The sequence below is a fragment of the Schistocerca gregaria genome, chromosome 7 (genome assembly GCF_023897955.1).
Source record: "Schistocerca gregaria isolate iqSchGreg1 chromosome 7, iqSchGreg1.2, whole genome shotgun sequence".
Lineage (NCBI taxonomy): Eukaryota > Metazoa > Arthropoda > Insecta > Orthoptera > Acrididae > Schistocerca > Schistocerca gregaria.
This window is the reverse complement of record NC_064926.1, coordinates 236,358,142-236,372,144: the sequence shown is the minus strand read 5'-3', so window position 1 is coordinate 236,372,144 and position 14,003 is coordinate 236,358,142. Positions and strand designations below refer to the sequence as shown.

The 14,003-nt window shown below is 44.0% G+C and overlaps 1 protein-coding gene across 1 annotated transcript in view; it reads right to left on the bottom strand.

Moving 5' to 3' along the window:
* LOC126281381 (myrosinase 1-like) overlaps nt 1-11,612 on the bottom strand; it is a 30,618-nt gene extending 19,006 nt beyond the window's left edge. The window contains exons 1-5 of the mRNA XM_049980300.1: nt 11,385-11,612; nt 10,654-10,784; nt 9,737-9,871; nt 4,241-4,363; nt 3,978-4,158 (exon numbers count right to left, since the gene is read on the bottom strand). Coding sequence (XP_049836257.1) covers nt 3,978-4,158; nt 4,241-4,363; nt 9,737-9,871; nt 10,654-10,784; nt 11,385-11,520 — 706 coding nt within the window. The 5' untranslated portion in view covers nt 11,521-11,612. The remainder of the gene's footprint in view (nt 1-3,977; nt 4,159-4,240; nt 4,364-9,736; nt 9,872-10,653; nt 10,785-11,384) is intronic.
* Nucleotides 11,613-14,003: the final 2,391 nt, after the last annotated feature.

Here is a 14,003-nt window from a genome sequence, read left to right as displayed (position 1 = left end):
ATTCTAGAAAACTGTCTATAGATGGACCAAAGCGCTGCAAAACATTCGTAAATGCAGTGCTGGACTTCAACAGCTGTAGACTAACTCTGCCATCCATGGACACTCCCTCGCGTTTGACATGTCACGGCAAAGGTGCAGAATGACCGCCAGTGCCTACACTATAAGGAGACGGAACACATGAAAAATGGTACATATCCGCTACAAGATAATGACATGATATGGGTACGTAATTAATAGCATAGAGCGATGAATTACAAAACGACCCCTTAAGACATTTAATGGAAGTATGTTTACATATCTTGATTGTCGCTGCAGATACGTTCACGTTTGCTACCAAGTGAAGAAATTGGATTCGAATAGACGATCATTTGCGTCTTTTCGTTAGAATACAAAACTCCAGAAGCTATCTTTAATTGTGCCAAATCAATGCAGCATCTCATTTGAGTAATAACTGTGTAAGGAAGACTCCATGAACATTAGCTTGCAACAGTGGGGCCAAAATTACTTGTTCATTGACACTTCACGCCTGGGAACTTGAAACCTCGAATGAGAATTTTCTGCGCGGAACACAAAGTGTGAGATTACTTCTAACCTTCGAGTAGTGCAGTATACAAGCGTAATCTTTTATGAAGTCTTGTGCAGCATCTCATTTGACTACAGCGGCCTAGCAGGCAAAGCAACGTTCATCAGCCGCTGACAACCCACTCCATGTTAGTGGAGGCTTAACTGAGGCACAATTGACATATAAGGCACTGCTGTAGTGATGTGTGATGCATATCATCCAAAAAATATTTTTAATCGAAAGGCATTGGAGTCCACAAGAGAGATGCAGTGGAGCAAACTACACTCCTGGAAATGGAAAAAAGAACACATTGACACCGGTGTGTCATACCCACCATACTTGCTCCGGACACTGCGAGAGGGCTGTAAAAGCAATGATCACACGCACGGCACAGCGGACACACCAGGAACCGCGGTGTTGGCAGTCGAATGGCGCTAGCTGCGCAGCATTTGTGCACCGCCGCCGTCAGTGTCAGCCAGTTTGCCATGGCATACGGAGCTTCATCGCAGTCTTTAACACTGTGCATGCCGCGACAGCGTGGACGTGAACCGTATGTGCAGTTGACGGACTTCGAGCGAGGGCGTATAGTGGGCATGCGGGAGGCCGGGTGGACGTACCGCCGAATTGCTCAACACGTGGGGCGTGAGGTCTCCACAGTAAATCGATGTTGTCGCCAGTGGTCGGCTGAAGGTGCACGTGCCCGTCGACCTGGGACCGGACCGCAGCGACGCACGGATGCACGCCAAGACCGTAGGATCCTACGCAGTGCCGTAGGGGACCGCACCGCCACTTCCCAGCAAATTAGGGACACTGTTGCTCCTGGGGTATCGGCGAGGACCATTCGCAACCGTCTCCATGAAGCTGGGCTACGGTCCCGCACACCGTTAGGCCGTCTTCCGCTCACGCCCCAACATCGTGCAGCCCGCCTCCAGTGGTGTCGCGACAGGCGTGAATGGAGGGACGAATGGAGACGTGTCGGCTTCTGCCTTGGTGCCAATGATGGTCGTATGCGTGTTTGGCGCCGTGCAGGTGAGCGCCACAATCAGAACTGCATACAACCGAGGCACACAGGGCCAAGAACTGGCATCATGGTGTGGGGAGCGATCTCCTACACTGGCCGTACACCTCTGGTCATCGTCGAGGGGACACTGAATAGTGCATGGTACATCCAAACCGTCATCGAACCCATCGTTCTACCATTCCTAGACCGGCAAGGGAACTTGCTGTTCCAACAGGACAATGCACGTCCGCATGTATCCCGTGCCACTCAGCGTGCTCTAGAAGGTGTAAGTCAACTACCCTGGCCAGCAAGATCTCGGGATCTGTCCCCCATTGAGCATGCTTGGGACTGGATGAAGCGTCGTCTCACGCGGTCTGCACGTCCAGCACGAACGCTGGTCCAACTGAGGCGCCAGGTGGAAATGGCATGACAAGCCGTTCCACAGGACTACATCCAGCATCTCTACGATCGTCTCCATGAGAGAATAGCAGCCTGCATTGCTGCGAAAGGTGGATATACACTGTACTAGTGCCGACATTGTGCAGGCTCTGTTGCCTGTGTCTATGTGCCTGTGGTTCTGTCAGTGTGATCATGTGATGTATCTGACCCCAGGAATGTGTCAATAAAGTTTCCCCTTGCTGGTACAATGAATTCACGGTGTTCTTATTTCAATTTCCAGGAGTGTATATCTGCCTCAGACACAGCCTTCGCCAAAGTCCTCCACATGAAGGCAGCAGTTGCACAGTAGTGGGGCATGGTTGGTCCAAAGTGAATTCACTGTCCCATGTCCACGCTAAACACATCACCGCAGCTCTCACGATTGAACACTACTACGTCGATGACTCTGATCCAATGACAGGTGCACATAATATATTCTTTAATATGTGCCGCGCACTAATGAGAGAAAACGTTACGATCACCAGTTTAACAGCGTTCTGATACACTTACGAAACGCATTACAGCAGCTGTTCTGCGTGAGATGGATTGAAACGTTCTTAGTAGGTCTCCAGAGGTATGTGAGAACAGATACCTACCCACAGCTCACAAGGTTTCTGAGATTCATGGGCCCATTTTTTGTCAGTGCAGAGTTGGAAGCTGATAACTCAGAGCTGTTTGTCGGATTCAGATGAGACGAATATGGTGGCAAATTCACTGTCTTGCTCCTAAAAAAAAAAAAAAAAAAAAAAAAAAAGGTTCAAATGGCTCTGAGCACTATGGGACTTAACTTCTGAGGTCATCAGTCCCCTAGAACCTAGAACTAATTAAACCTAACTCACCTAAGGACATCACACACATCCATGCGCGAGGCAGGACTCGAACCTGCGACCGTTGCGGTCGCGCGGTTCCAGACTGTAGCGCCTTGCGTATTTCACACAGTTGACATTTTGCGTTGCATAAATATAATATGTCCGACAGAAGCCCAGATGGAGATCTCCAAAGCAGAATATTAGCCCTACCAGCCTGCGTCCCTCGCAGTGCATGCAGTGCATGCCTCATGCAGCCACTAACATGGATGGCGGCCTATCCAGACACGACCATCAACTTTATGTATCACGAAACGTGATTCAATCAACCAGCCGACTCATTTCCATTTTTCAGCGATTCCATCTCGACGATCCTATACCGTCTGTAGTGCTTATTTACGATATGGTTGTGTGCCAGCCGTTGTGGCCGAACGGTTCTAGGCGCTTCAGTCTGGAAACGCGCGACCGCTACGGTCGCAGGTTTGAATCCTGCCTCGGACCTGGATGTCATTAGGTTAGTTAGGTTTAAGTAGTTCTAATTTCTAGGGGACTGATGACCTCACATGTTCAATCCTATAGTGCTCAGAGCCATTTGGTTGTGTCAGTATGGGGACACATAGGGGTGCTGTGTTACGAAGCCCAATTTTTATCAATGTGCGCTCATCGGTACGCTACGAAACAATTGTGCCTTCACTAGCGTTGATTTCTGTCGTCAGATCTGACACAGACAGCCGCCACTCATGATTCATGATCGACAAAGCGAGGAAGTCTTTGACATCCATGTTCCATGATGATGCATGGATACCAAACACCTTTTCGCTCACTCGTGGTTTTAACATCCATCTGCCACTTTCCATAGATGCTCACGACAACAGAACACAAATAGCGAACCATTCTAGCTGTTTCCGCCACGCTTGCTTCAGCTGCTCGCTCATAACAGTATGTCCTTCATGAACATCACTTATCTCAGTGGATTCCTCCTTTAGCGGCCCATATCGTCGCTGTAATAATTTATCAATCATCTCGCCTTATACATTTGTCGCAAAGTCACCTGGTGGCATCCAGTATCGAACTCGGCTTTGGACATCATGTTTTGGTTCATCAGTGTATTTATCTATCGTAAATTTTAAGAGCCTCAGGAGGCCCCTCCACATATTCATGAGGTACTGACCGTTCTGCGAGGCTCTGAACTGCTCGTCATACAGGTGCCAGACACGTGCGTGGGCTTTGACGACGGTGTGTGTCGCTAGGTAGTCGCCAATGCCCGATGCAGGTTGAGAGGGGGCGAAACCCTCCGTCGCGTAACCATTCACGAAGACGGCTGGCTCGTTGAATGTGATCCACCATTTCACCTGTGAAACCATACCCTGTCAATATGCTATCAGGTAAATTAGCTGTGAGTGAAGGCTGTAAGTATATTAAAATTTTGATTACCCTGTCACCGTAGTTTTCGAAGAGTACCCTGGCGTATTCAACGAAGTAGTCGGCCATCAACTCGTTGGACCAGCCTCCGATGTACTGCAGTGCTTGAGGCAGGTCCCAATGGTACATTGTTACCTGCAGAGGGCATAATACAGTGAGAAATCTTACAAAACTTTGCTCAAGTTATCATATTCATTTAATTATACCTGTAGTTGTTACGGGATTCTGAAGCAGACGTTCAGGCTGGTAGTTGCATAACGATTTCTGTAACTTTTTTTGTAACTAGTGTCTTGGTAATATATGATGATTCCAACCTGGTATTATAACAACATCTATAGTACTGTCTTCGATAAGAAACGGGGCTGCACAAGTTTAGAAAACAAGAATCTTACTGTCTTTGGAGTGAAAAGTTACAGTATGCTCAGCTCATGTGATTCATACGCGCAAAAACATGTACAGCGCAGTTACTGATGCGAAGAACATGGGTCGGCGTGGTACAAGAGACGTGGAACATAGGCCTTATTTCCAGAAACGAGGTCTGCATTGGATTAATTCAGCATATGGTAGTGTATTGGTAATAGTAGTGACTTGCTATGAACAAGGAAGGCCCGCAGGGGCAAGACAGTGGGAAATAAAATTTAGTGGATAGTTGATTAATGCGACAGCATGTGACATAAGATCGCTAACTTCCCACATACGAGCCACAATGACAATAGATACACACTCGAGCTGGACAGGATGGACGAGATACTCCCCAGGCAGAACCTAACCTTGCTGAACCATAAGAGAGAAACCAGACCTCATCCACTAACTGTAACAATTAATAACCACTCAAGTGGAGGTAATGCCTGTGCAGCATGCTGAACAACACCAGGAAGGGCAACAATGACTAACTGTGACCTTGAGTTACCTAGAGCCATACTGACTAACTCTGCTTTGCCTAGCCATCATTTATCTGAGGAGGAAGGCTTCCAGCTGACTGATCCACTTGTAATACAGATCCCAGTAGACTGTATGCCGGGACAGGGAATATAGTGAATTAAAAAGAAATGGTATCTGATAGAATACAATAGGATATAGGGCCATGATATAAAAGGGAATGTTTACAAATTGTCAAGAGCTTATGTTTTGACAGAATGTGGCAAGTGTACGAGTGGACCAGCAAACATTGAAAATACTTTATTTTAAGCAAATATTTACTCATCATTCGGGGTAACAAAGTTTTCTTATGAGCCATGGCTTGACCAGGTCTAGCTGGTAATGGATACCAGCTCCATGCAGACACCAGTCCATGCCCATTATCAAGTTGCTGGGCTAACTCCACTCACACGGTAATACAAGATAATGTTGATGAGGTAACACTTCCAGAATAGAGTCGGTAGAAGAATTCCACCAACTGATTGGAAATAAAGCTGAAGGTCTGATCAAATTTACGATGAGAATACTTTGTTCTTAATCCAACCATTATCTTAACTTAATCCCTATTAGATCCTGAGCAACCTTGCATCGGTCAACTTTACAGGAGCGTAAAATCACAAAGTTATGAAAGGTTCTTAGGAGTTAATGATCTGTTACATGGGGTAAAGGTAGAAAACAAAAAAGCATCAAGAGACATTCAACATGTAGGGTTCGAAATCAAATGTTGTCATTGAATATTGAAAATTGCAGTGCCAGATGTTTTTAAGAGGAACTTATGTTGTATATGAGACGTACGATAGGGTATCTTCTCCAGGGAGGAAGGGCGGGTATGTAGCACCAATACCAGATTAAGAGTAAAATTTGTGATGCCTGTAACATTGCACTACCCACTAATGGGCAATGACTTTGGCATGCCGACGTTTGAGTTAACTCAAGAAACTTGTGAAATTATTGCGCCATGAATTAGCCCTGGTAGATGTAACTTGCCAGTGGTAATGAGTGCATAAACAAGTTGATGTCTCCATTATGTGAATTTCATGGGTATTGCTGAGTACATGACCAGGACTGTCAGTCACGTGGGCACCACAAATGTACTGCTATCTATAATAATTAACTGTTGATTTCGTAGCCTATGCACTTGCTTTGCTGCACTACATCTACATCTACATCCATACTCCGCAAGTCACCTGACGGTGTGTGGCGTAGGGTACCCTCAGTACCTCTATCGGTTCTTCCTTCTATTCCAGTCTCGTATTGTTCCTGGAAAGAGGGATTGTCGGTATGCTTCTGTGTGGGCTCTAATCTCCCTGATTTTATCCTCATGGCCTCTTCGCGAGATATACTAGGAGGGGGAAATATACTGCTTGACTCTTCGGTGAAGGTATGTTCTCGAAACTTCTCCTGCAGAGGCATTCCACTGGTGTTTATCTATCATCTCGATAACGCTTTCGCGATAACTAAATGATCCTGTAACGAAGAGCGCTGCTCTCCGTTGGATCTACTCTATCTCTTCTATCAACCATATCTGGTACGGATCCCACACTGCTGAGCAGTATTCTAGCAGTGGGCGAAAAGCGTACTGTAACCTACTTCTTTTGTTTTCGGATTGCATTTCCTTAGTATTCTTCCAATGAATCTAAGTCTAGCATCTGCTTTACCGACGATCAACTTTATATGATCATTCCATTTTAAATCACTCCTAATGCGTACTCCCAGATAATTTATGCAATTATCTGCTTCCAGTTGCTGACCCGCTATTTTGTAGCTAAATGATAAGGGATCTATCTTTCTATGTATTCGCAGCTCATTACACTTGTCTACATTGAGATTCAATTGCCATTCCCTGCACCATGCGTCAATTCGCTGCAGATCCTGCTGCATTTCAGTACATGTTTCCATTGTTACAACCTCTCGATCCACCACAGCATCATCTGCAAAAATCCTCAGTGAACTTCCGATGTCATCCACAAGGTCATTTATGTACATTGTGAATAGCAACGGTCCTATGACACTCCTCTGCGGCACACCTGAAATCACTCTTACTTCGGAAGACTTCTCTCTATAGAGAATGACATGCTGCGTTCTGTTATCTAGGAACTCCTCAATCCAATAACACAATTGATCTGATAGTCCATATACTCTTACTTTGTCCATTAAACTGTGGGGAACTGTATCGAACGCCTTGCGGAAGTCAAGAAACAATGCATCTACCTGTGAACCCGTGTCTATGGCCCTCTGAGTCTCGTGGACGAATAGCGCGAGCTGGGTTTCACACGACCGTCTTTTTCGAAACCCATGCTGATTCCTACAGACTAGATATCTAGTCTCCAGAGAAGTCATTATACTCGAACATAATACGTGTTCCAAAATTCTACAACTGATCGACGTTAGAGATATACGTCGGTAGATCTGCACATCTGTTCGACGTCCCTTCTTGAAAACGCGGATGACCTGTGCCCTTTTCCAATCCTTTGGAACGCTTCGCTCTTCGAGAGACCTACGGTACACCGCTGCAAGAAGAGGGGCAAGTTCCTTCGCGTACTCTGTGTAAAATCGAACTGGTATCCCATCAGGTCCAGCGGCCTTTCCTCCCACTAGGACGCAGGGGCTATGGCAGATGAAGAGAAGAGATGGAACCACTAGCAGCAGCTGTGTGTTCGCGACCCTGCTTCCTGTAGTAAGTACACCCTCTTGACTTGGTGCCACAGCACAATTGGTTTGCTGGTCCACATCAGTAGCTTTTGGACTCGTGCTACGAGGTAGCGGGTTGCAGCCCGGAAACAGCTGCAGCCTTCTGATGATTTGCTGGAAGGACCCCTTGCCATTCGCCGTGGTCGCTTGGGTGCAGTCGTTCATCGAAGACGGGCTTCCTATGCAAGCTCCCAGTACGCACCACTGGTGTTGTTGCAGGCCCAGCACTGATAACTGACATCAGCTAAGCAAAGTGCCAGCACGTGTTTCAGCCACTTCATCGAACGGTGCCTACCAGGTGACCAAATACTAATCCACTCCTCATGCCGTGGAAACAGCCTGCCATCCTTTCTCACCCCTCAGTCACAACGCTCACTGAAATGTAACCGCAAAGTGCCACTCATGCAGTCGGTTATAACAGTGTTAACCTAGGCCGTGACTTACACCAGGTACTATCCACATGAGAACACTTTCTTTAATTCTGAAGATACCCATACACAATTATCGTAAATTGTACTAGATTAAAATAAATACCACATTATTGAAAATGTGTTAGTTATAAATCTAGCTTCACTTGTTTATTTTCACACAATTGGCCTATTACTTACATAAGCAAAGCAATTTTACGTGTTAATTATTACTGCTTGTTGGACGCTACTGTTGTACGAACGAGTACCATGAAATTTCTGTAGGCCTCTGACACCATTACACAGCTGCTAATATTTGTTTTACTATTAACATTGCTTTCGTTATCGCTGTTGAAAGCGGCACAGTAGTTAATGTATTGGATTCAAGTTCGGAAGGATGATATTCAGTCTCTCTCCTTACATCCTAGTTTAAGGTTTCTGTCGTTTGCCAACCTCAACTCCTCTATACTCAACTGCATGGGTCATTGCCTCACGGAGAAGGAAACATGTAGCTGTATGGTTGAATCTCTTGTAATGTCCTTCCAGCTGTCCCTGCACACTATGACCGCCTTACTGAAAGACATGTAGAACTAACTCGTTTTTCCGAGCAGGTTTGAAAGCAATCGCTGTTAATTTCTACCATGATCCCATTCATATTTATGTGAAATGTTCGTAACGCATGATCCTAAGTGCCGAAAGTGTTACAATCAAAATTTATTTATTTATTTATTTAACCTGGCAAGATTAGGGCCATCAGGCCCTCTCTTACATCTAACCAGGCATTCTACTTATTTTACAGTCATATGTTTTAGTAGGCATGTTAAATTACATCTAATACAAAAAGTGAGATAAACAATTAGAAAGGTACACCTCAAAAAATACATTATTGAAGAGAAAGATTTTAGATAGGAGTGCTGGCAGCAGGGAGTATGAGGGAGACTCATGGTAAGGGAGGAGAAGAATAGAGAGACATGATGAAACATAATTAATGAAAATATAAAGGAAAAGGAGACTGCGTGGCTAATAGAGATAGATGAAGAGGAAGGCATCTCAGGAGCAAGATAGGAGACGCTAGTTTGCTATTTGACAGATGAGAGGATTGGCCTTGCACATTAATTTTGTGGAGAATTTTATGCGGATGATAGTAGGAAATGCTTCAGCTTCTTCTTAAAAGCAACAGGAGATTGAATTTTCCTCAAGGTAAGGGGCAGTTTGTTCCAGAGGCGGTCAGCGGCAACTGAGAAGGAGTTTGCAAAAGTTTTTGTTTTGTTCTTTTACAGCCTTAATATTTATATATCAAGGAAAAATTAGCATATTGTCTGCCTGTGTCAGAAGTACCCTAGTACTTTTGCCATAGCTGTAAAAAAAAAGCGTTGTTGTTTGTTTGTTTAGTATTGGAATCAGATACAGGGGTCCTATATATTAATATTAGGTGCTTTTAAATGCAAGAGGGTGTTTACTGCCTGTGTGAATTCTGTCACTTCTTACTTACCAGAGGCTGTATTCCATTGGCGAGTAGCTCGTTGATGAGGTTGTTGTAATAGTCGATACCAGCCTGGTTGATAACGTCCACGTCCCCGGTAGGCAACACACGTGACCAGGAAATCGAAAATCGGTATACCTCTGCCTGTTCAATAAAAGTCTCGGCTAAAATATTGTTGATTGATAGCTGATACGTGATCATTACTTTACTGAGCTCAACAAATAAGACACATTGAAATGGTAACCACCTAATTAACCAATACAGTACAAGACAGCTACACAGAAGAGCGAAATGTGTCTCACAGACATCGTTATTTGTGGACAATGTTTTTACGCTTTATCTAATAAACTAAAAAAGTCTGAGATTTTTTAATGTAAACCTTACTTGTATTTGCGATACATAACATAAAATTCGATGAAATGAAGGTCAAAAACTGTTTGTCATTCTCTAGAGCAATAAGTAACTTATAAATAAATTTAGACTTGTGCAGTGATAGACATGAAGAACGTGAGAGGGAAATCTTTATAACACACAACAAGACTACCTTGCAGTTATTCAATAGACGGATGGATGCGATAGTGAACACTGAAAATTAAAAACTACACACACAACTTACATAATACTATATGCGTAATAACATGTCATTCGTAAGTAACTGATAAGGAATTTTTTCACATAACCACGTAATTGAGATTCAACATTCAGTTCACTTTTAAGTGTATATCCAAAGCAACTTACACCTGTAAACGAACGTACGACCCGTTTGCTGTAGATGCAGAACACTTCATACGCACATAAAATTAATAAGTACGTCACCAGCGTTTTTTTATGTCTAATGAATGGATGATAAAATGAGGAGAAACATAGTATTGCAGTCACGAGAAAAAACAGGGAACAGTCCTCTTCGCTTTGAAAAATGTACTTACATTGAGAGCCTTCAGCATTTGCACGTCCTCCTGGTACTTGTGGTAAGAATCGCAGGCGACGTCCCCGGTGTCTCCTGTGGTATATTCAGGGTGGTTGTGGAAGAAGTAGTCCTGAATGCTCTCTCCCTTTCCTGTACAGACATGCCAGAACATCGCAATACGTAATATAAGTATTTTCATAGAAATTTGTAAATGGGTTTGTTGTGGACAAGCAACAACAGGGAACGTATTGACAGCTCACGCTGTTGTAAATACTGCACGTAAGGTAACGGTTGAATGTTAAAACCATTCTAAATAAACACTGTATCCTTGTCAAATTGTTTATACAAGATGATCTTCATCGCATCAATCTCACATCACATTACTAGCCAATTTATGCCTGTGGCAATTTTCAAGTGCAGTTGCGTCGATGATACTAAAAACTATTTAGTTCTACGGGGACATCAAAACTTGTCCTCTCTCCCACAAATAATTTCCTAATAGGGATGTGGATGTGGCCACTGAACGAAGCTGCCCGTAATGTGATATAATACATTATACAATGAAGGTCATCTTGTATAAACAATTTGACATTGTACGGATATATTCAAAATGGTCTTTGCTCTCAAGAATCATATTGAGAATGTGGACCCGTTTATGAAGGAAATAATAACGGAGCTTTTTCTAGTACCGAGTTTTCTTTTGTTCCTTCTTACTTTTCTCCAGAATACAGCTAATGCTTCTAAACTCACCGTCTTCATTCCAGGCTCCTTCGATCTGATATGCGGCTGTCGCAGCTCCAAACATGAAGTCATCTGGGAACTGGTTAGTGGCTGTCTGTGCCGAAGCAACGGCGAGCACAGCCGTGAGCGCAATCAGTAACCTCATGATCCTCAGTGTCCAGCGTCTTTATGTGAGCTACTGCAGGTTTACATATATATAATGTAGTTGCAGTGTGGTTTCGTAACATCATTACAAAACCGCAAATACATTAGTCAGTTTTCTCTTATCACCATTAATCAGCAGATTTCTTTTGTAACGCACAAGTGTTTCTCACTGATATTATCGGAGAGGTACGAAGGGAAACTTCTGCGAGATGCTTTGTGTCATTCAGTGGTATCATTAGAAGCTTTATTATCAGTACCGGATGGATACTCTCCAGTGCCCCATCTCGATGGTGCTTGAAACTCTTGAGTCCGATGATTAGCGACACTGACTCTCGAGAAAAGTACAGTCGCCAATCCTTACGAGGGAACATGTGACTCAGATTAGCTAAGTACAAATTATAAATTAAAAACACAATAATGATTTACGTGCTTTGGGACAATCTAAATATTGATGAAATTCTACGAAGAGGCAGCTCCTCATAGAATAAAGAATCATTCCTTACACATTCAGCACTTTAGCGTAACTGCAATTTCCTCTTCAAAGGAAACTTTTGTGTTACAGTCAAACATCACAGTAACAAAATTATTTGAGTTAAGCTGTTCCTCCACCCGTTCATAGGCGACTTACGTGCATTGCTGTGGTAATTTGTAGCCAGTATGGCATTTCACCTCCTGCCAGCAATTTGTATGATTGTATGTCTCTTAAAGTGTATAATTTTTACACTTTAAGTACTGTACCAGATAACAGGCCGCTACACACAGAAAAACTGTAATTTATAGTAGAAGAAATGTTTCAGATTATAAATATACATTGTATCTTTTGAAATGTTTCAGCAGGGTGCAGAAAAAACCGCGGCCAATTGCTGGGCAAAGAAACTGAGGACCCATGTTAGGAACTGTCATCCAAGATCAGAGAGTATCCGAAGTATGGCGAATACGAACTTCCTCACCTACCCCAGAAAAAGGTTGTTCTCTTTCTCTGGACATATTCCCGTTCTAGGGGTGCCGGCACGGTAGCTCAGCGTGTTCGCTCAGAGGGTTATATGTCCTCTGTAATAAAACAACTGAGTCAACGGCTCACCACTGTACTTGAACGGATGTCATGGGACATCCGCACCGAACAAATGCAACGAAAAAGGGGGGGGGGGGGGGGAGCGTCTTTGATAAGTAATCAAAACGTCCTTGCTCCCTGGCTCGAAACCGTCCACAGATTAAATTTTGATTAGTAATCAGTATCTGCGGCCGAAGATCCGGCGTAAGAAGAGCGGACACAGGCCCAGATCACTCTCTTCTCCGTGCGGTGGGCAACTAACCCCTTCAGGCGGAAGAATCAGCAATGATCAACGGCAAGAGGATGCAGAAGGCAATGGAAACCACATGAAAGACACATAACGTGTATCCACAGGACATGTGGCCTGTAATTGAAAGTGCCACGCGGATCTCCGGGGGGGGAGGTGACCATGATAAAAAGAGTGAATAGCCAACGACAGGATAACGTTCAAGGAGTCGCGGCAAGGAGTGTCAGAAGCTTGAACGAGGTAGGGAAGCTAGAAAATCAGAAAATGGAACTGCATAGGCTCAATCTAGATACAGCAGGGCCAGCTCAGTGAAGTGAAATGGAGAGAATACAAGGATTTGTGGTCGGATGAGTATACGGTAATATGAACTGAAGAAGAAAATGGTATAACGGCAGTCGGATTCGTTATGAATAGAAAGTAGGGCAGAGTGTAAGAAACTATGAACATTTGAGCGACAGGGCTGTTCTTATCGGGATCGACCGCAGACCAACACCGACAACGACAGTTCAGGTACAAGTGCCGACATCGCAAACTGAAGATGAAGAGATAGAGGTTGCACCGTCTGGATCTTGTATGGGCACCAAGGTAAAACAGACCACAAAACATTCCTTACTTGAATATTTTGAAAAAGGCTGCGAATCAGCAACTGTACGGGTTTGTAGAGGCTGAAACCAAAATCAGCCAACCACTTGCAAATCATAGGTTTATTTAGCCCTTGACCTAGGTTTCGATATTTCTAAACATATCTGCTTCAGAGGGAGTGGTCCTTGTTTCATCACAAACTGGTAAATGACATTAACTGAAGCCTAGCGGTTCCCTTCATACATAAATTTGATATAAAAGCCATAAACTGCACACGCCATGGCTTAAGATTACATTCAGCGTACGTCTGAATAGACTCACAAAAGTGTTCGCTCACTAGTAAAAGCTCAGCATAGTATTGTAACAGCAATCCAAAGGATAAAATATTTGCATGATCTAAGTATTCACCACGCCAGAAGCAAAGGCCAGCTTCTTTCGGGGCAGAACCCCTTCCTCTTCTAGGTGCCACTCCACGCTAACCCATCAGAGCTTTTAATGACATCGGGCCTCTCCTCAGACCCTCAATGCAGCACTGTAATTGCTGCCGTTTACATACAATCCTTTCACTAACAGCTCACGGTCTCTCTTCTCAATAGCAATACTG